The sequence below is a fragment of the Dreissena polymorpha genome, chromosome 6, assembly GCF_020536995.1.
Source record: "Dreissena polymorpha isolate Duluth1 chromosome 6, UMN_Dpol_1.0, whole genome shotgun sequence".
Classification (NCBI taxonomy): domain Eukaryota; kingdom Metazoa; phylum Mollusca; class Bivalvia; order Myida; family Dreissenidae; genus Dreissena; species Dreissena polymorpha.
The window spans coordinates 45,262,528-45,283,361 of NC_068360.1; the positions used below are offsets into that span (position 1 = coordinate 45,262,528).

The 20,834-nt window shown below is 34.9% G+C and overlaps 1 protein-coding gene across 1 annotated transcript; it reads right to left on the reverse strand.

Annotated features, from left to right (window-relative positions):
* Positions 1 to 2,002: 2,002 nt before the first annotated feature.
* LOC127835642 (uncharacterized) lies at positions 2,003 to 5,370 on the reverse strand. Its single transcript, XM_052362078.1, has 4 exons — positions 5,083 to 5,370; positions 4,606 to 4,706; positions 3,680 to 3,875; positions 2,003 to 2,881 (listed from the first exon to the last, which is right to left on the reverse strand). The coding sequence occupies exons 1-4, from the start codon at positions 5,368 to 5,370 to the stop codon at positions 2,747 to 2,749; spliced, it is 720 nt and encodes a 239-aa protein (XP_052218038.1). The 3' UTR covers positions 2,003 to 2,746.
* Positions 5,371 to 20,834: the final 15,464 nt, after the last annotated feature.

Sequence of the window (20,834 nt, forward strand, 5' to 3'; positions counted from 1 at the left end):
AAGTAATATTCGGCTTTTTGCTGATAACACATTCCTTTACATTATTTTGGACGAGCCCTATGATTCAAATGCAATAATGCAAAACGATATCAACAAAATCGGACCTTAAAATAGCACGTCTTATTAAATCCATCTAGATCTGAAACACTTACATTCTCCATAAAGCAACAACCGAATCAATATAACTTTACAATTTTCGCTTCACAAATACCTGAAGTTAGTTCTCATTAACATCTAGGAGTCTTTCTATTGAACCATTGTAAATGGCACAAACATCTTAAATATATAACTGATAAAGCATGGGGTCGAATATATATTATGCGCAAACTTAAATTTAAGCTTGACAGAAAATCTCCAGAAATTGTATATACATCCTTTATTCGCCCGCTAATTGAATATTCTGATGTTATATTGGACAATTGCACACAAGCAGAATATACGAACTTGACAAAGTTAAAAAAGAAGCAGCTCGAATCGCCTGTGGAGCATCCAAATTAGTATCTATAAATGAATAACAACATGAAATAAACTGGGAACCACTGCAAGATCAACGCAATAAACACTAACTCATACTTTTTTTTAATTGCAAAACTCACGTAGCCCTCAGTACTTGTCCGATCTGGTACCCCAACATGTAGGATCTTTTTCAAACTATAATATTCGAAATGCGAACGATTTACGCATAACCGAATGCAGTTCAACCCTTTATTATAATTCCTTCCTTCCCGCAGTTATCCGCAAATGGAATACTTTACAAGATGATGTTAAAATATTGATTCGCTGAACATATTTAATCTAAGCTGAACAGGTGATTAGCTAAAACTCCATCACATTATTATGTAGGTAAACGTTATCTTCAAAGTCTCGCGCGCGGCTTATAACCAAATCAAGTGCGCTCAATGAACACCTGCATGCAAAAAATATGATTTCGTCGGTGCTTTTGAATCTAACCACTTCTGTTTATATATGTCCATATTATAATGAAATTCGCCATGAATTAATAAACAACATTTCTAGTAAAACTAGTGATATTGAGTGCGACGCACTTATTTTTTAAAGTAGGTATCCCGACGAAAATGAAAATTCCCAAACATTTATATATGTCCAAAAATATATTAACAAATCCAGGCGCTTTTCTTGACAATCTGCCACTGACTCATTCACGACTTGCTGCCGCCTAATGTTAAAGTCCTGGCATGAACAGTCATTCTTCATCATCAATTTTCTCTTTCTACAATTTTAATTTGTATTATGTATCATTCTTATTTCTGGCACACTCAATGAAAATTTTCTTAAAGCAGACTCATTTATTACGTTAATACTACTGCAAAGCGAGAAATAATATAATAATTATTTCTTTCGTATCAATCCTTTTCTTATAATGATTGTATTGTGCATGATTGATGTACACTGTATTTACTAAAAGAAATGAATATGTTTTAACTATATACAATGTATGCACGAGCATATGTAATAAATATGATTGATATTTGAATAAAACAACGTGAAAGTTTGTTATACTGTTGTGAAGTACTTTGAAGTGATTTTGAAATAAGACTAAAGCTCTAATTGATATCAAATCTGTTTCATACCTGAGAGTTTGTGTCGATATGTGAATATTTAATACGTGTTCAACATACTGGTACTATTTTTAATTTAATGGTACTATTATTTTTTATTCACAAAAATGATTTATTATAACATTCGCTTTGTACCCTAATCCCATTGTGTTGTATACACTTTATGGCTTTTGATGTAATCTTACTCATCTTTGTTATATTTTCTCTGATCAGTTATTTTGAACCGGTCAAAATGAGAAATTTCATTTTTCACATTCTTTAATACACATCATTTATCGTTGCAATTGTATATTTAGTTAAACGAATACACATAATCTGTAATGACAGTTTGTACTTTTACATATCACGTATATGACAAATAGAAATATAATGAATTAAATATTTAATTTTATCAATATACAAGTATAAACATTTGCCTTTGATTCAACGTATCTTAAATAATAATTGTTTTTAAAATCACAATTTCTCATCAAATCACATAATTTATATTTTAAGGGATCCAAGTTTATTTCATCAAGTTTGTTCGAAAGCAATACGTTAAAAGATGTATTCACATTCGAGTTAAGTGTATAAAGTATGGCATGACATAGAAATCAACATCAGCTTAAAATTCACAAATTTTCAGGGATATTGATATTTATATCTTCAACAAAAAATCAACGTTTCCCCCAAAACGACCGAGTACACAACATACATAACAAATCCAAAAACCACAAAGTACTCAAGAAATGTAGACATCGAACTACGATAACGATTGTGAATCGATTTCGGGAGTTTCCAACAGGAGGTGCTCCGACAATCGTCAATACAAATATATGTTAATTTAAATATTTATTACATAAGCTTTAAATAAAAAAGCATTTTGTTAGTTCACGTGCGATTTGAAAAGACGAAGAACACGAAATAGTTCTGGGTACCGTAACAAATACAAATACTCCGCACTGTAAGGACAGAACATGCGTCATCTGATCAAAAAAAATATATAAGAAAATATAATCGAAAATAATTTCGCTTTTCCATACGAATGTTTATAAGAATTTCCGAACTTTCCCGATGTTAATCCAATATAATTCCATCGTAACACAAACAGCATGCAATGTTGTAGACGACTGATAATAATTGTGGTTGACTTGTAGGTCTGATACCAGAGGTCCAGAGCATCAATGTTACATTTTTATGAACTCGATGCGGTTCAGTGTGATGAAATCTTCTGGGCCGCTTACATGGATGTTCAAACTCCTCGCAACGCGAGGGTCGAGGGCGCTGTCGTACGTTTTCAGTACGCGGCCGTCCAGCGAAATCTGAAAATAGTTGGTGAACGCAGCAATAAGAAAACTACAGAACTTCTTTCGGGATAATATATCGTTAAAACCCTCTGAATTCTGAAATATGAGAATAATAAAGTATATTATATCGAATGCACATGGACTCTTCCAAGTGGATTGACAGTTATATAGGTGATAGTGTGTGTTCCATAACGGTAACTGCATTGACTGCGAACTTAATCTAACAAAATAAGCGAGTATTATGTTAGAACTTCAATATTTTAAACATGATCAGAATTCATTATCCGTGAAACAAACATGCTTTATTGAATTATAGGAAACGCAGATAACTCAAATAACATACATAAAACGAATCAATACAAATACAAAACCCAAATCATTGCATGTGTGTCGAGTACAGTAGTCTAAGGCTGATCTAGTAAGGTATTTTCTGTCTACAATGAGTTTGCAGAACGAAACACTTCACTAAAACAAAGAACGCCGTAAAAGTTTCGTTCCTGATGAGTCGTCACAAGCTGATAAGGATGACCGAGTACAATACTTTACACATGTGCATTTACCCTTTCCTATTCAGAAGAAAAGTGGAACTGAATATGTGCAAACATCATCAAACCATGAACGCTGCGAGTAACTTGCAGTCTGTTAAGGTTTTATGCTGTTTGTACTCATCAGTATCTTAGGTTTAAAGATGAAGCCTTAAAAACTATAATCTAGTAACACAGGTCTTAAATTGAATATAACTTTTTAAGGGACTACAAATGCGTGAAAAAACTTGTATAAGTGGTAAATGGTTAAGATCAGTTTTCATTTTACCTTTATGCCCTTGCCTGTCTGTATTTCAAACACCAGAGTCTGTGACAAATTGTAAACAAATGGGCACCCCTCCATTGAGTTTGATTTTTTGAAATCACCATAAACCTTACTCCTTATGACCAGTGTGTCCAGTTGTTCTCTACACATGAAACGCATAACTAGGTCATCGCCTGTCGCCTTAATATTTAACGTCAATCTGAAAACAAAACATTTTAAATAAACCGTGAATAGTAGTTTTTAAGCGAGTACATACTATTTCAGTGTCAATGATTTATTCTCAAAATCTTTAACAAACATTTAGATATGACCGAGGAATACAATAAATAAACACTGTTATTTGGAACCATCAATATTGTTAGTCTCAGCGAAATTAAAACGAATCAAGGCAACTCCGATTGCGAAACATTTACTCGCTATATCATGTGGAATAAAAACTGTGCCTTTGTGTTGACATTTCATACAAACCGTGACGTCACTACATTTCAATACGTTACTGTCAACTATTTACGAATGCGTAAGCACGCGTATCAAATGTACATACACTACGATATAGTCCGCGAACGAATGAAATTATTGTTAACATATATACTTTCTAAAATTTGTATTTAAAAAGTCATGTTAGATAACTTTAGCATTGTGTGAATATCCAACACTACAAACAGTGTTTTTATACATTTATGTGGAATAAAATGCATATACTAACGTTGCCATGCAGCTTCTATTTACATTTTCGAATACGTATAAAAGCATACCCGTTTGAGATTACAACACTTGTAAATCGAGTAGATAGCATCTTAAATTTGATTGAAATGGCGCACAGAGTGAGTGTTAGAAAATAATTACATCAAACCAATTTACAGTGAGGTGATTTGTCGCCTTATAAATAAGCAGTGCACTTCTTATGGTTCATGATTATACATACGTACGCATCGTCAACATGCGAAATGAGCTCGAAAATGATGCTAACGCAAGGTTCCAGAAGTACAGGAAGCGTCGTTTTGTAGGAGTCATCTTTCCCGATACAAATCTGAAAGTACGGGATAACAATACGCATACGTTAGTTTAAGAACGCACAGACGTTTTAACAACACACATAGACGTTATGACAAGAACAATTTGAAAACATTTACATGTAAAAAATAATATTTTATGAATTACTAGCACATGTAGAGTTACCTTAGCTTGAATACACATTGAATATACATGATGTGCGTTTTTCTGGGCTTACAGCCATTTGTATTTTGAATGCATGTTGACATCATTAAAAAATACAAATTAGTTTTTTCTGTGATATCTTAAATAAACACATGCATAAATGAATAAATAGTTAAAAACAAATATCATTAGTATTTTTCAATCCTTGGATTTTTATAATTTTCTTGCGTTTTGGCGTGAACACGTACCCCTCCGTTGGCACGAAAGTGATACGAACTCCGCCTTTTCCTCGCGTACAAAAAGACAGGTTCGTACATCGGATTGATTGTCCACTCTAAGTCCAAAGATTCACACTTATGTGGTATGCCCGTGGTGAATCTCACGGCTGACGTGTTGAAGTCAGCATACAGAATGGCGCACTTCGACCAGTCTAACTTTGCGACTGTGACGTCATTTGAAAGTGACGCGTTATCCAGCTCGTATATTGTCGATCTCATAGACAGCGTCAGGGTTAGAAGATCCAATACCATAGCCATGTCTAGAACGCATTTTTCCAGGCCATGTTTTCGACAACCAATAAGTTAAATAATTTGATTAAATATATTCATTGAATCACGAAAAAGTTAGAGTCGTTTCGATGTGCTTTTAAAATTAAGCACGTGTATGCATATAACGGACAGAAACAGCTTTAAAATAACATTAATACTCAAAATCAAAATATTTCGTAAAAATAAAGTAAACCCATAAAATAGCAATGTATCTCATAGCAATAGACAAAATTTCAACGCAAGATGTGGTATTCAACGAGATAAAAAATCATAATATATTCCATGTTATTTTTCAGCATCGATATTTATTCATCCGACACACGAGCATTTACATTTTACACAAACTTGTGTTTAATATATTGTTCCACAAAAAAACAAAACAAGCATTTTGTATCTTGTTAAATCTATGTAACCAGACCACATCTAGCGTTGACATTTTGGCTATTTCTAAAAGCAACATTGATTGTTTTTTTCCGTTAACTTTTTTGTTATTTTGTACGAAATATTCGTTGACTTTAAGTGTTTATGGGCGTTTAACATTACTGTAGAACAGCCTGTTAATCTTTTACAATACTTTTCTTCGTATTTCAATCACTTATTTTTTTTCAATGCCTGTGAAAAGCTATTTTACTGTCGAATATATATTGTTTTTGAAGTTGTTGTATTGTTTTCGGTTTGTGAATTTATGTTGTTATATGGACGTAATATATACTACTAGATTTTTTTGTACGAAAAATCAATTACAAAAATCAAAATATTTGTGTTTATTTTGTGAATTAAACTTCATAAAAGAGATAATGTATAGACACGTTTATATTATAATTATACTTATGATACATGCTAACGATTACCCACAATATTTGTATTTAACCAACATTTCCATTAATAATTTGAGATATAGGAATGAAATATATGTACAATATTACACCATTAATTAATCTTTTTAAAAGCATTTTGTTCCACACATATATTATTATATAAAAAACGAAACATAAAACAAATGCATTAATAAAAACAAACACAATCTGAACAGCTGCCTTAAGGTGTCAATAACATCATTTTAACTGATGATGTTTTTATAGTGTTTTTCGATTAAAATATGAACGAACAAATGCTGTGTATTGATTCAATTCTTTTATGAACTTTATATTCACTCTGCTTTGCTTTTATGGGACAACAAAAGCTGATGTGAATGTACCGGAAGATCTTGTTTTTATAAAGAGTTTTATCAATCATCCGTATGAATTAATCGAAGAGTAAACTTGAACATGAAAAGGCTTTCTTAATATTCCTCTTGTAAGCTAATGAGTACATATTTTATATAATCGAGCAGTGTTTTCAAGATAAGGTGAACCTTTCAAAAACTAAATTATTAACAAGAAAAATGCGTTAAATGTCGTCGCCAATCATATTGTTAAGCTCGCCACGACTCTTCCGGGACGTAACTTCCTGCTTTTTATGGCTTTTTTTATTCCACGGAAGTTTCACCTTGTGTCAATTCATTGTAGACAGTGAGTACCTTACTGGATAAATCTAACACCACTTCACAAGATGTCATTGAACGAACGTGCAATGATCTGGGGTCGTTTTACAGAAACATCTTAAGTTAAATTTTATTCTTATCCTTAAATTGGGATATTTTATTAAGTGTTTCTTTTTATATTGCAATAGATTGGCATCAAGATATACATTTAAATAACATTATTATGCAAATGTAATTTTAGGAATACCAAAAAAACATGTGTTTCCATATTAAGTAAAGAAATACAAAACATTGCAATTTTGAACTTAAGTGAAATTATTTCAAAACTGACTTAAAATGTTTCTGGAAAACCACCCCTGGGTTTTGTTTTACTCGTTTTTGTTCTTTAAGAGTTATTTTGAGATTACTGCTTAACCTGCATTAATTCAATAATGCGATTTTTCCTAAGGAAATTGAATTCTGGGAAGGTATAAAACTGATTATAAATTGTATTACCTTAAGCCTTATATTATGAACTTGATCTTTCACCAAGCAGCATGGAGGTAAAACGATAAACATGGTGAATAATAAATAATAATTAACCTAAATCGTATTGAAATCATTCCAGGCATTCAAACGTACAAAAGACAAAACGAATATCGGACTGATGAAGTCAATCAAAACCACACACCAAACAACCACTTTCCAACGATCGGTTGTTGAAAATTCTCCTTCGGGTCCATGAAACGTTTTTTTTATTGTTGATATTATTGGAAATTTATAATTGTTATTGCCTTAATCGATACATTTGAAATATGTGTACAATGATACATAGATAAGTGGATGGACCTTTTAATTAAGCAATATAAGCATATGTCAAAGCCTACTCTGATTGATTGAAGTTATTTTCAACGAGCCATTTAACCTGTTTATTTCATTCAATGCATCGAGGAGACGGATATGAAATTATATTTTCAACATTAATGAACAATGAACTCTTTCATTATTAAACAAAGCAGTATCCAAACTAGAAATGCGAACACGTACGCAAGGCATTCTTTATCAAATCGAAAATCGATTAAAAACTTTCAACTATCCAACTCACAGAACTTCTGAATCCGTTTAAACTGTGTTTCGTTTGAGTATACGGGAGTTTTTAAATACGTTAAATTACGTCGCTCTGAAAGAAAGAATACCATGTGAACGCTCCAAATCAGAACGCAAAAGCAACCACCACATTAGAATCAGGAGGAGTAATCTCAGTAACCGTAGCAGTATGTGCTTACCCTCCTCAAGCACCTAAATGCACGACGCTCAAGTTCTCTATCGCGAACTCAAATCCTTGAACATCTTTGTTCACAAAGCCCAAATACCGTCAGAGGTCGCACTTCAAAAAGAAGCTGAAAAAACAGTCGCAGCGTTGGCCTCGAACTTCTGAACGTACCTGCGACAATATCGCAACAGTACTCAATGCCGGCGCATTGTCTTTAATGAACAGCGCATTACTTGCGCTGGCTGAAAACGCGTACCGCGTTAGGAATTTTAACATTTTAGATACAAGTATGTTTAGTTTGTGCCGTAAAACGATAAAACTTGTTTTCTATGCGCCATTAAACAGCACATGTTTATGTATTTCAAATAATGAAGGCGGCCTTTAAAAAAACACAAAAAACTTCCGTTTACAAGAGCGGTATAAATAAGGCTTTTTCTCAAAGTTTACCTCTGAAATCTAGGATATGGTTGGTGTTTTATTCCGTTAATAAGACTTATGCACAGCCATGAACATGGTTAAATTCTTGTTTGAATCTCTTTACATTTCTTAAAGATAAGTTTATGTTTGTGCCAGTGTGTACTTAAGTTAATCAGACGAGTTCGAAAAAGATTTACACTGCGTGTCAGATAAATTTAACTTCACACGAACACTTGTATAGTATTCTATTTATTCTATAATATTAATGTTAAAAAATCGTTGGTGATTAATATAAGCGTTAAATAGTTTAACGTTATAGCACAAACAATTAAGTTTATTGAAGCGAACTTTGCATACTAATATCAACATTATTTTAATCTTTCACGGTTACACAGAAGGTTTGTTCAAATTTAAATTCTTGTTTCACCCAAGCAAAAGATAAAAATTCTTTTGCGCGCCGGCTGCTTTGTCTTCTTGTCAGGATTGTACAATGTCCAAACAAGTCATATAACGCTTTAACGTAAACTCGTAATATATAATGTAACAACATAAACAGTGCAATTTTCTTCAATTAATATATAACCTAATAACTCTCAGAAAATTGTCCTGTATGATATCGCAATGAAACTCTCGCGCAACTGTCCAACACTCATTCACCAGAAGAATATAAGTTTTAAAGAATGATGAATTATTTAAATATTTTTACGAAGCAGATCTCCTAATCGTTTAGGTCTTCCGACTATTTTATTGTTAAACTAGCTATGTGAATTCAGTATATTTAGTATTATTTACAAGTTCCTTAATATGTAGAAAATCGGTGTTAACGCCCTTCATGGTATGGCCTGACTGAATTACTTAACTACATTTCTGGGCCCTTTTATACTCGAGTGACCAAACAGTTGGTCACTGACCAATCGTACATTGCCCGACCAAGAATTCTTGGTTGCTTATCCTAAAATAAAATGGTAAGCGACCCAATCGACCATAACAATCGCCATGAACGCTCAAAATGACATCATGCACAAATACGCCGCCATAATTGAATTTCGAACAGAAATTAATGTAAAACAAACTATGGACACTCAGAAAGATATTTAAAGCACTTTAAACTAGAATAACACAGAGATGTCGTCATATCTGAAAATAACCTGTGTCATGTTTTGTTGAGTCGTCGCCAGAAATAACTTAAATTCGACAACAATCCAACGCGACAAAATGGCTGCGACTAGATCAGAAAGTTATCTGACAATAACATACGAAAAATGTACTGATTTGTATGCATTTTAAAATAGACATGCATTGAAGATGAAAATATACGGTCACTTAACGTTATAAAAAGCTTACAAGTTGCACAAATTTAGATATCGTGACATGAAATTGAAGTTCAGACACCGTAAGAACCTCAACAACAACGAAAGTGGAATTTGCAGTAAACAGTTGGAATGTATTTAAACGGATTGTCTTGTGTTTGTATGATGTTCTGTCAAATTAACAAGTTCGCATGCAACTGAAATCATGGCTGCTTAAATAGTCAATCATTGGGTTGGAAAGAAACAGGAACATTAAGTTTCATTCACAGCCAAATTACAGATCTTTTAACGTTCCTATATACAGGGCATACCACTACTAAGATGGCTGCCATTTCCAATTTACAAAATCTGTACCCCTACGCAAAGCATTACGCAGCATTTATCCTCGCCGATATTTTTTTGAATCGATAACAACCACCATGTTTATTTTTTTTTTTATTTTTTCTTGCAGTTTTGTTTGCTTCCAAGACGAGTTTGAAATGCATTCGGCATAGACGATGCATTTGTTCATCGACATCTTAATTTTTGTTTTTAGAACAGTTGATGTAAGCATTCATTGGGGGGAGGGAGGGGGCATGCGAAAACATGCGTAAACAGAAGCTGTCTGGTTTTAATTAAGGTTAGTTGGAAATTACTTCCATGATGGCGTCGTTGTCGTAAAAGAGTCAACTAAGGAAAACCGTCCACAAAGCTGTTGTCTGCGTACGTGACGAACGAGAAATGTGATGTACACATATTATGTTTCCTTTTAATACACAATAATGACTCACGTGTACATTAAATTATGACTAAAATCACGATAATTTCAATTTACCGACTCCGTTTCATATCTGATAACTTGTGTATTGCCAACAATGGTGTAACCCCTCCCCCTTTTTGAACTGACTTCCTTTTAAGCTAATTGTGGGACCTGCCTTCGAATTGACAAACAGCCCTTTTCTATGTGTTAATCTTTTACACAAAAAAACTGCCGAGAATGAATTGAATAGCACGACCTATTCTGCAAAGAAATTAACCTTTAAGGGGACCTTTTTCGCAGATTTTGGCATGTATTGAATTTTTTTCATTAAATGCTTTATATTGAAAAATAGAAATATTCCATCTAAAAGCTCCACTAAAAAAGAAAAAAAAAAAAAAAAAAAGAGTAACTCTCACATGGGCTCGAACCACATACACTTGGATTTAATGTATAACGCTTAGACCACTCGGCCATCTGTGCTCATACAATAAATGATGCATTTTATACTATATAATTAATCCTCGTAATATCACAAAATATAACGACATCAACAGAACTCTCCAAATAATTAAATCGTGTTGCGTTGCAACTCTTTATAATTTTCAGACTTTGTAATCTTCAAAAGATGCATATAATGGATATTTTAGAGCACGGTAAATGTTCAGTATAACTGTTTCCTCATATCATAACAGCAGCGAAAAATTTGCGCATCTGAAACATTTTTTTTATTTTGTCAATTTACCAAAACGTGAAAAGGTCCCTTAAAATTCTACGTCAATTTTTTGTCTCAAAGTATCGATTAAATAAGAATGCACCACAATTATCAGATTTAACACTCTTTTGAGTCACTGAGGCTGTTTTCAATCCGTTAATTGTTTAACAAAAACAATTGATTTTAAACACCAAATATATAATTGGTGTAATATTTCACATATTTATTTATATTTTGTATAACATAAAGTGTGCAACAGTAAGTATGTTTGTTTCATTAAAATATTCCAGGGACAGCAGCATTCTTCAAGCATGTGTCTTTGTGTGCAGTTAAATTAACAAAATAAAAACACATCTTTCATTTTTATAAAGGATTCTTGACTGTCGTAGATATGACCTGGAAATGGTCCGTTATATGCATGCACATGACTGTTGAACTGGATTTTCTGATCCCGACGCTGTCTGTGATATCGGAAATATACACGCTGGAGAACGCGTCACGTTCAAACGACGTCAAGGTCGCAAAGTAACATTGGCAGCAGTACGGACGTCGGTATACTGATTTGAACACTTCAGTTGTGAGATTACCAACGAGAATGCCACAACAGTGTGATACTTTGAACTTGGATTGGACGTGTAAACTAAAGACGCTTTCTCAATGAGGTCGGGAAAAGATACTCTTAAATGATAATAAATATAATCTCTTTTATTTTTTTAATTGCAAATATGTGATGAATATACGTACGAATTTCGATGACGTCGACAAATCATTGTGTGTGTTCATTTTAAAACAAAAATCAACGCACATTTAAGCTCTTTATTTGGAGAGGGAGAAGTTGGTGGGGTTGGGGATCGAGGGACTACAGAAATATGTTTTTCCTAAGGACATCACTTACACTTGTTGATGGCCACTTGAAATTGTGTTTAAACACACAACATCCAGAATTATTAGCGTTATAATGTTTCTAATACATAGCAATTTTAAGTTGTTATTTGACCAAACTTGTATCATTACATCATGAAATCATTATCTGTAATGCTAAATTATACTGAATGCGACCAAGAAATTAAAGAATGAGATCCTGAACAGTTGTGTATAAAACATTATTTACAATGTATGGTTGTACGACAATGACACACTTATATCATGTGCGACGGTACGATATTAATTAATTCCCCAGAAAGCAGTAAGATCGCAAGAAAAAAAATATTTTTGGAATTTTCATTGTGTCTTAGGCATGCAGAGACGAAATTGATCATAAACGTTAACCGCCTTCCTTCGTCAAGCGATAAGGGACCCCATTCCTTTTTATGGCGTAAGACCAATTACCAGTTCACAACACATGGATGTGATGGAACTGCATGTATATACAGTAGTCCGGATTACTGGCTTAAATCAGCCACGATGAAATGACTTTTGTTTTTCACATCGTGTTCTTTTTTTTTAATATTTGTTGTTTGTAACAGTGCCTTGTAAACGAAAGGATCACCATGGTATTCGTACCTCGATATTTTATTTTAAAAGCGGAGTATACTAACGCGATGCTGTCTATCAAACCCGGTTAATAAAAAGGCAAACAATCGAGTCGATTTATGTTGTGTATAACATACATAACAGGCGGGTAAAAAGCTACAAAGAAACAAGGGTGACATTTATTAACTTGGTAATGACGAGAAACTGGGACAGCTTGATCAAATAACCATAAAGATATCGAGCATCACAGACAGATTAACGTGTATTAAAAAAAAGTGCGAGGAAATCGAGAAAAGTCAGTCTTTCTTAGCTGACAACTACGATTCTGTGTCCAAAACAGCCGGGGACAACAAAACAGAGATAACACGTACCAAACATTACATTAAAACCTTGACCTCTGAAAACGTGAATCTTAAGCAAAATAATACATTCCTAAACGAAGATGTTATCGGTCTCAAATGTCGATCTATGAGGGACAATTTGTGGTGTTATTTGGCATTCCTGAAGGAGCTGATCTACAGCATTCTTTTACCGATGTTTCACAAAGCGCTTCGGATGGAATTCACGTGGATTCTGGTCCGCCTCCTAACGCAACTAGTGCTTTCCACGCTACGACGGGAAGTACCTCAGCCGATCGGGAGGACGACTGTGTCAAAAAAGTTTTGTGGTTCTGTAAGGATCACCGAAAAATTTAAGGATCCACAAATAACAATCCATATAGATCGGGCACACAGAATCGGGAAGTATCAAAGAAACAAAACACGACCTATAGTTGCCAAATTTATGAATACCAATGCTCTGTATCAAAAACGCGCTGAAAAGTGTGGATCTGCGCCGGTCTCAGTATAACGTAACTGAGCAATACCCCGCGGAGGTGTTGGAGCGCCGAAAGGCCCTAGTGGGTCACATGACTGCAGCCAGACGCGACGAGAAAAGAGCAGTCCTCATCCGCGACAAACTCTCTATCGATGGTCGACAGTTTGTTCCACCAAACACAACGTCACACTAGGAAACCGATGAAAAGTATGAACTGAGTTTTATTTCTTGGAATGTTAACGGTCTAAAAACTGTATTTAACGACGAAGAATTTGTTTACATTGTAAATCAATTTGATATTGTCTTTTGTTGCGAAACATGGCTAAAATCTGATTTTGTACCCGAATAAGATGGGTATGAATGTATAAATATTCCTCGTTTGTAAGGTGATAACAGTCATAGCAGTAAACGCGGACATGGTGGAATCTCTTTGCTTTATAGAGCTTTTTTGAAAAAAAACTACTTCTGCTATGAAAACCGACAGTCAGGGTGCTATCTGGGTTAACATTGATAGGTCATTGATTAATACCACGTTTGATGTTTATATTTGGTTTATATATATCCCTCCACATCACTCAGTGTATTTTAATCTGCACAGCGAAGTTTTATTTTGAGTATTTGGAGCGTACTGTTTGTCACTATTCAACATAAGGCGTAACTTTTGTTATTGGCGATTTAAACGCATGCTGATTATATAAGGACAGATGAAAAGTTAACTGTCTTTATTGACGCTATATATAAAAATGACTTGTTCGAGAACTATTTACCGGAGCGTTTTTGCATGTATTCAATCGCGAATTCGTGTGGTAATAAACTAATCGCTTTATGTTTAAATTCAGATCTGAGAATTGTTAATGGTCGTTGTGGATCAGATGCGGGGATAGGTGATTACATGTTTATGACGGCTGCCGGAAAAAGTACTGTCGATTATGTCTCAGCACACCAGGAGTAGTTTCCCTTTATTAGTAATTTCGATGTGCATGAATATTTTTCCTTTTCTCCGCATGCGCCAATCATATACCCTTAAATTTCAATGTTAATAACTTGTTTAATGCAAGAGAAAATGTATCAATCAAAAAGTTAAGTTGGTGTAACGATCACGATAAGCGTGACGCGTATATTCGAATAATGCAAACTAATTTACAAGAATTTGTATGCATTGTTCCTAAAGTGCGAGTCATAAAGGTCCGATTGAAACTAGTATGGCATGAAGTAAACAACTAACACAGTATTGAGATTGAAAAAGGGCATTTATTACAAATGCCATAAAAGTGAGGGCATTTAAAACTGGATGCCCTAGAACAATGAATGTAATACAAACAAAATAGTGTATACAATATGTACATTCATATAAAAAATATATTGGTAAATGTAAACATACAAGTAAAGTACAGAATGCCATAATGGGCGATAGAGAACCGCCCTGTACATTCATATCAAACAAAACATAGAAAATGTAAACATAGAAGTTATGTACAGAATGCCGTAATGGGCGAGAGAACCGCCTGTAAACATACATAATAAAATAATATGTGGCGGAGGTTGAAAAGGTGGTGGTTTTGAAGCGTAAGCTTGGCGGTGAATCTGCACACGCCGAAATATTACTGGAAAGAATTTGGGAGCATTATGATTTATCACATGACTTTGAAATATACAATGATTGGCTGATACCTAAACGTGCAAGGTAACACTGCACTAGTTTAGCATGTTAACAAAGGTATTGAAGAGAACTTCTACTAAACAAGAAAAATTATCACAATGACATAAAAAACTTTATGTGTGCATAAACTTGGTTTTATGTATTGCTTCTAAAGTGCGAGTCATATAGGTCCGATTGAAACTAGTATGGCATGCAGTAAACAACCAACACAGTATTGAGATTGAAAAAGGGAGTTTATTACAAATGCCATAAATGTGAGGGCATTTAAAACTGGATGCCCTAGAACAATGAATGTAATACAAACAAAATAGTGTATAAAATATGTACATTCATTTAAAAACAAAACATGTTGGTAAATGTAAACATACAAGTAATGTACAGAATGCCATAATGGGCGATAGAGAACCGCCAAAAGGTAAAACAATGATTAACCACCGAAGGGTAACAATGGTTACCCACCGCCCATTGAAATCGGACAATGACAAACATATAAACTATGAGTAAAATAACATTAACTAGCAAAAAGAATGTAAAAATAAACATTGCATACTAATGTAACATGAACACCAATTGCTATTTTTACATATATACACAGAAGAGAGCTGCTGGCTGCAGCTTAAAATGTCAGATCTGCTAAAGTACAAAGACAACATGGTGACCCTTGGAGCTGCTGCCTTACACCGTCAGCTCATATGTTTGTACATTAAAGGGAAGAAATATGGTGAAATATATCGCCAAAAGCTGCTGCTTTGAACCGTCAGCTTTGAGCGTGTACTGTTATAAGTAAAATAAATACTAAGAGTTGCTGCCTTAAACCGTCAACTCGCATATGAGCTTATGAAATGAGGAAAAGAAAAACGGGGGCTGCTGCCTTAAACCGTCAGCTCCCCGTTTTTGGTATGGTTGCCTAACGTCCAGAGAGTTGTTGTTTAAGCTCAATATAGGACCTATATGGGGAGAGACTGGGGTCGTATATATTTAAGGTATGCTTGTGATTTCCATCGACCCAGTTGCTGAATTTGGGATGGAGACATGTGGTTGCTATGTGCGTAAGATGCGCCCCTAATACGAAAAGAGTGAGCTGTAAAAAGTTTGGGATCCAGGTTTGATGCAACTACACATCTGTATAACAGTGCTCGGAAGAATGTAGTTGAAATGGCCTCGCCGTTTGCAAAACGGAAAAGTGGACCAGGGTATTGTAGGGCTATACGTAGATAACGTAATACAGCCCGGATAGGGCACAACTGTTTGCATGCCTGACGGGATAGTGTTATTGTGGCACAGCGGCCTTGTGAATGCTTGTAGGTATTGACCGAGACTGATACTCCAGAAACTATTGAACCGTTGTATGTAAAGGATAAGTTCTGTCTTTGAATAACAATCATGAAACCCATAGAGGAAGTTGCTAATTCGCCTAATCTAAACAACCCATAGAAGGCAAACAAAAACATAGCTTGTATGAGAAATTGGGTGTACTTGTCTGCAACCAAGACACGAAGATTGGACAATAGCACCTGAAGATGGTCTGGTGTGAAAGGACGACGCCTATCAAAGTGTTTGTGGCGACGGATGCTGTGCAGCAATTTTTTGATGACAAATGAATCTGAGGGGTTTGGAAAGCCATTAAGTTTGTGAACATAGGCAATGGCTGAAATATACGAGGTAATCGTGGATGCCTTTAACTGACGTGCATTACATACTTCAATAAACTGGGCTAGTTGTTTTGTAGTAGTGGGCCAAAGCGGTTGTTGAGGATAGTAAGTTGAATGAAAATTCGTGTAATGCTGCAGTGCATTTTGGAAACTTGACCTAGTGGATGTGGCAAGAGACGAGTCCAAAAGATTGTAAACCTGCAAGTTCAGTTGAGCAGTAGAAGATGGTCCGGAATTGCAGTTGGAACCTTGTCCATTTGCGGGGCTGAAGCTTGAAATTTCTCGATCTGTGAACGAAAGAGTAGGTTAGGTAATATGTAACGTTTACCAGGAATATGTTCAGCATTGAGTAGAATGTTAAATTTCATGCTTGCCAAAACTAGGCGACGTACGAGATGCATAAGGCCACAACAAATTGATTAAATGTTCGTCGGATTTGCCGCCCCTAAAAATCTTAAAACTAAATAAAAATATTTTTATTTTTATTTCGATCTCGCAGCAACAATTTTGCTCCGCATGTATTTGTTTACAGATTTAGTTTAATTTAGCCTACGTATTTTACGACTTTTATAACGCTTTGCGATATGAGATTGGTTTATGGTAAAATAATGACGGCGCTCGTCCGCATAGTCGTGTCGGCGAAAGACACCAATGGTAATTCAATTTCTCTCCTGTGGCAATGTGTCACCGGATTACGGATGATTTTAACGCTTTATTCATCGCAGCCGCATCATCATCAGGCCTCGAAATGTCGCCCGAATGCGTGAATTCTGTAAATATCTGCAGTAAAGTTGGTAGTAGCGATAGAATAAAAATTTTGAACATCAACATGCAACTAAATGTCGCAGTAGAACTTATTCAATCGTTTCGCGTTGCAACGCTTTATAATTTTTAGGTTTTTAAATCGTCAAAAGATGCATATAATGGCTATATTAGACCATGGCAAATTTTCAGTAATACTGTTTCCTCACAAATATCATAACTAAACCGAAAATTTGAGAATCTGAAACAACTTTTTTCAATTTTGTCAATTTACCAAACCGTAAAAAGATCCCTTTATAAGGTTGCCGTGACGTAGCGGATATGGTGTCCGCCTTGCGACCGGGAGTTCGATCGCCACTTGGAGCATTCTTTCGTTCTCCCCCATAGACACCAAGTACTGGTTGTAGTCCCAGGAAACAGACTCGAGAGCGTTTAATAAGCCTTAGGCTTTTGGTGCAATCGATATAAAATAAGTATGTTTAAACTAAAGGGGATTGCGTACATTTTGGCATGTTTTGTTGTGAACTGTTATACATTTAAATAAATCGACAATGAAGTTATGTTTCAATAGAGATGAAAACACATAGAACCACGTTGATGGCGATCGTTCAATAAGTAGTTTTTATGCTCCCCGAAATAAAATTTCGGCGGAGCATATAGTTGCCAGTTTGTCCTTCCTTCCTTCCTTCCTTACTTCCTTACTTCCTTCCGTCACATTTTTGTTACCGTTTCTCATAGCGCCTTCAATACTTTACCAATCTCTTTCTTTTTTGGCATGTAGGTACCTTGCATGGACCTCTACCTATTGATGAAGTTTGATGTCACTGGGTTCAAGGTCAAGGTCACTGAGGCTTATTATAGATTTTCCGTCACGCTTTTGTTACAGTTTCTCATAGGGCCTTCAATAATTTACCAATCTCTTTCATATTTGGAATGTAGGTACCTTGCATGGCCCTCTACCTTTTGATGAGGTTTGAGGTCACTGGGTTCAAGGTCAAGGTCACAGAGGCTTATTATAGATTTTCCGTCACGCTTTTGTTACAGTTTCTAATAGCGCCTTTAATACTTTACCGATCTCTTACATATTTGCAATGAAGGTACCTTGCATGGACCTCTACCTTTTGATGAGGTTTGAGGTCACTGGGGTCGAGGTCACCGAGGCTAATAATAGATTTTCCGTCACGCTTTTGTTACACTTTCTCATACGGCCTTCAATACTTTACCGATCTCTTACATATTTGCAATGTAGGTACCTTGCATTGACCTCTACCTTTTGATGAGGTTTCAGGTCACTGGGTCAAGGTCAATGTCACCGATGTTAATAATATATTTCTTTAAGGTCACACTTTGGTTACAGTTTCTCATAGCGCCTTCAATATTTGATCGATCTCTTATATATTTGGGATGTAGTTACCTTGCATGGACCTCTACCTTTTGATGAGGTTTTTGGTCACTGGTGTCAAGGTCACTGAGGCTATAAATATATTTTCTCAAGGTCACGCTTTTTTCCACATAATTAAACCATATATCGACAAAGCATCTTTGGGGAGCATCCATCAGTTTTACTGATATCCTTGTTTCTTTTCACTTTCTCTTGTTGATTGCAATCGTTGTCAACAAATGTGCATTTAAATAATATATATGAGTCTCGACGGCAAGCGGGGTTATTTTTACATGATGTTAGATTATTTTTGCTATGAACTAATTAAAAGAGTGCGGATACGCAATCAAACGATTCCTGGAAGTCCGCTCGATAAGGCGGCTATGTATTCGATCATGAGATAATTTATACACCACACACTAAAAATGCATTTCTGTATTATCGTCAGGCCCCGATTTCTCGAATATGTGTAAGCCTGAACATAATAAGCTTATGCTCTCGATTTAGTTTACCTGTGCCCAGTGTGTGTTTTGGGGAGGATATATAGTATTTATGAGACATCCGGGATGCTGCCGGTTTTTACAGCAGAATAATTATTTAAACAAACTTGGTAAGGATCACTTCATGATGCTGAATACCAAATAACATCATAGTTTTAGAGAAGAGCATAGTTTTCCCAATACACATATCATTAAAAACAAGGCGTTGATAATAGACAACAACGGCATGATTTAAACAAAGTCGGAAGAGGAAGATGAAAAAACGTTTCCTCATTGAAACCAGTTCTTCCAGAGGTGTAACATTTGTTATAATTGGTCCTCTGCAAAGTGTGTTCAAATCACGCATGCACCCGGATCAAAACTTGCAACGCATCGGAAGGTCGCCTGTCTAATTAAGACTTCATAAGCACAATAAGTGCAATACAATTTCTGTCTTAATCTGGACTCGCAATTTGCAACGTGTGTTAATTTATTTATGGACGCGATATTGTGCTATATAACAACAAATATTGTTTTCTAAAAATATATATATATACCCACTTGTAAAAAGTTAGACAGACGCAATTAATCTAGGCGCTTTAATAAAGTACATATAAGACAAAATATAAATTTAGACAAACCTATATACAGAAAACATTCAACCATTTTTGATGTATACATTATGATGTTATGTTCAAAACAAATAAAAAGACTAAAATAATAATTTACGTGACTTCTTGGACCCATAAAATTGCTTACTTGCAATATGTTCTGCAATATACATAGCTCATATTATAAAACAATATATAATGGCTCATTGAATACGATTAACGGCCCGCACGTCATGTCTAGTTTTTACTTGTTTTAACAATTTGTTCCGTCAATGTTTTGAAACGTACTCTGCACACGGGGTAATTTGGCTGTACAAAAAAATTCACTGCACGAATCATTCTGGACATTGGTTATTTTAACGATTTATCATAATTAAGAATATTGACCTGTCATAATATGCATTATTATTTTTTCCCAATAATTACTTCTCGTACAATACGAGACGTTCAATCTGCGTCGAAACCATGTGACATAACTAGGTTAAAATTGCTTTCAACATAGCCAGTTCGTTCCGATATCGTTTTTGTTCAATTACTTTAGACTTTAATTGTTAAGAAATTCAATATAGCATAAAGTAAGTTTGTGAACACATGTTAGTCGGTTTGTATTTAGTAAGAAAAATATATGTATTTTGGAATTGATGAGCTCCACTTAAGTAGTTATCTAAACGGGTTGAATAAAAAATGGGCTAGCAAGCAGTCAGA

What these genes read in the sequence shown, in the direction of transcription:
- LOC127835642 (XM_052362078.1), bottom strand. Translation starts at nt 5,370, where the DNA reads ATGGCTATGGTATTGGATCTTCTAACCCTGACGCTGTCTATGAGATCG. An exon ending in ACTTTCGTGCCAACGGAGGG is followed by an intron (nt 4,707 to 5,082) that starts GTACGTGTTCAC and finishes CCGTACTTTCAG; the next exon opens with ATTTGTATCGGGAAAGATGA. An exon ending in ATTTCGCATGTTGACGATGC is followed by an intron (nt 3,876 to 4,605) that starts GTACGTATGTAT and finishes TTTTGTTTTCAG; the next exon opens with ATTGACGTTAAATATTAAGG.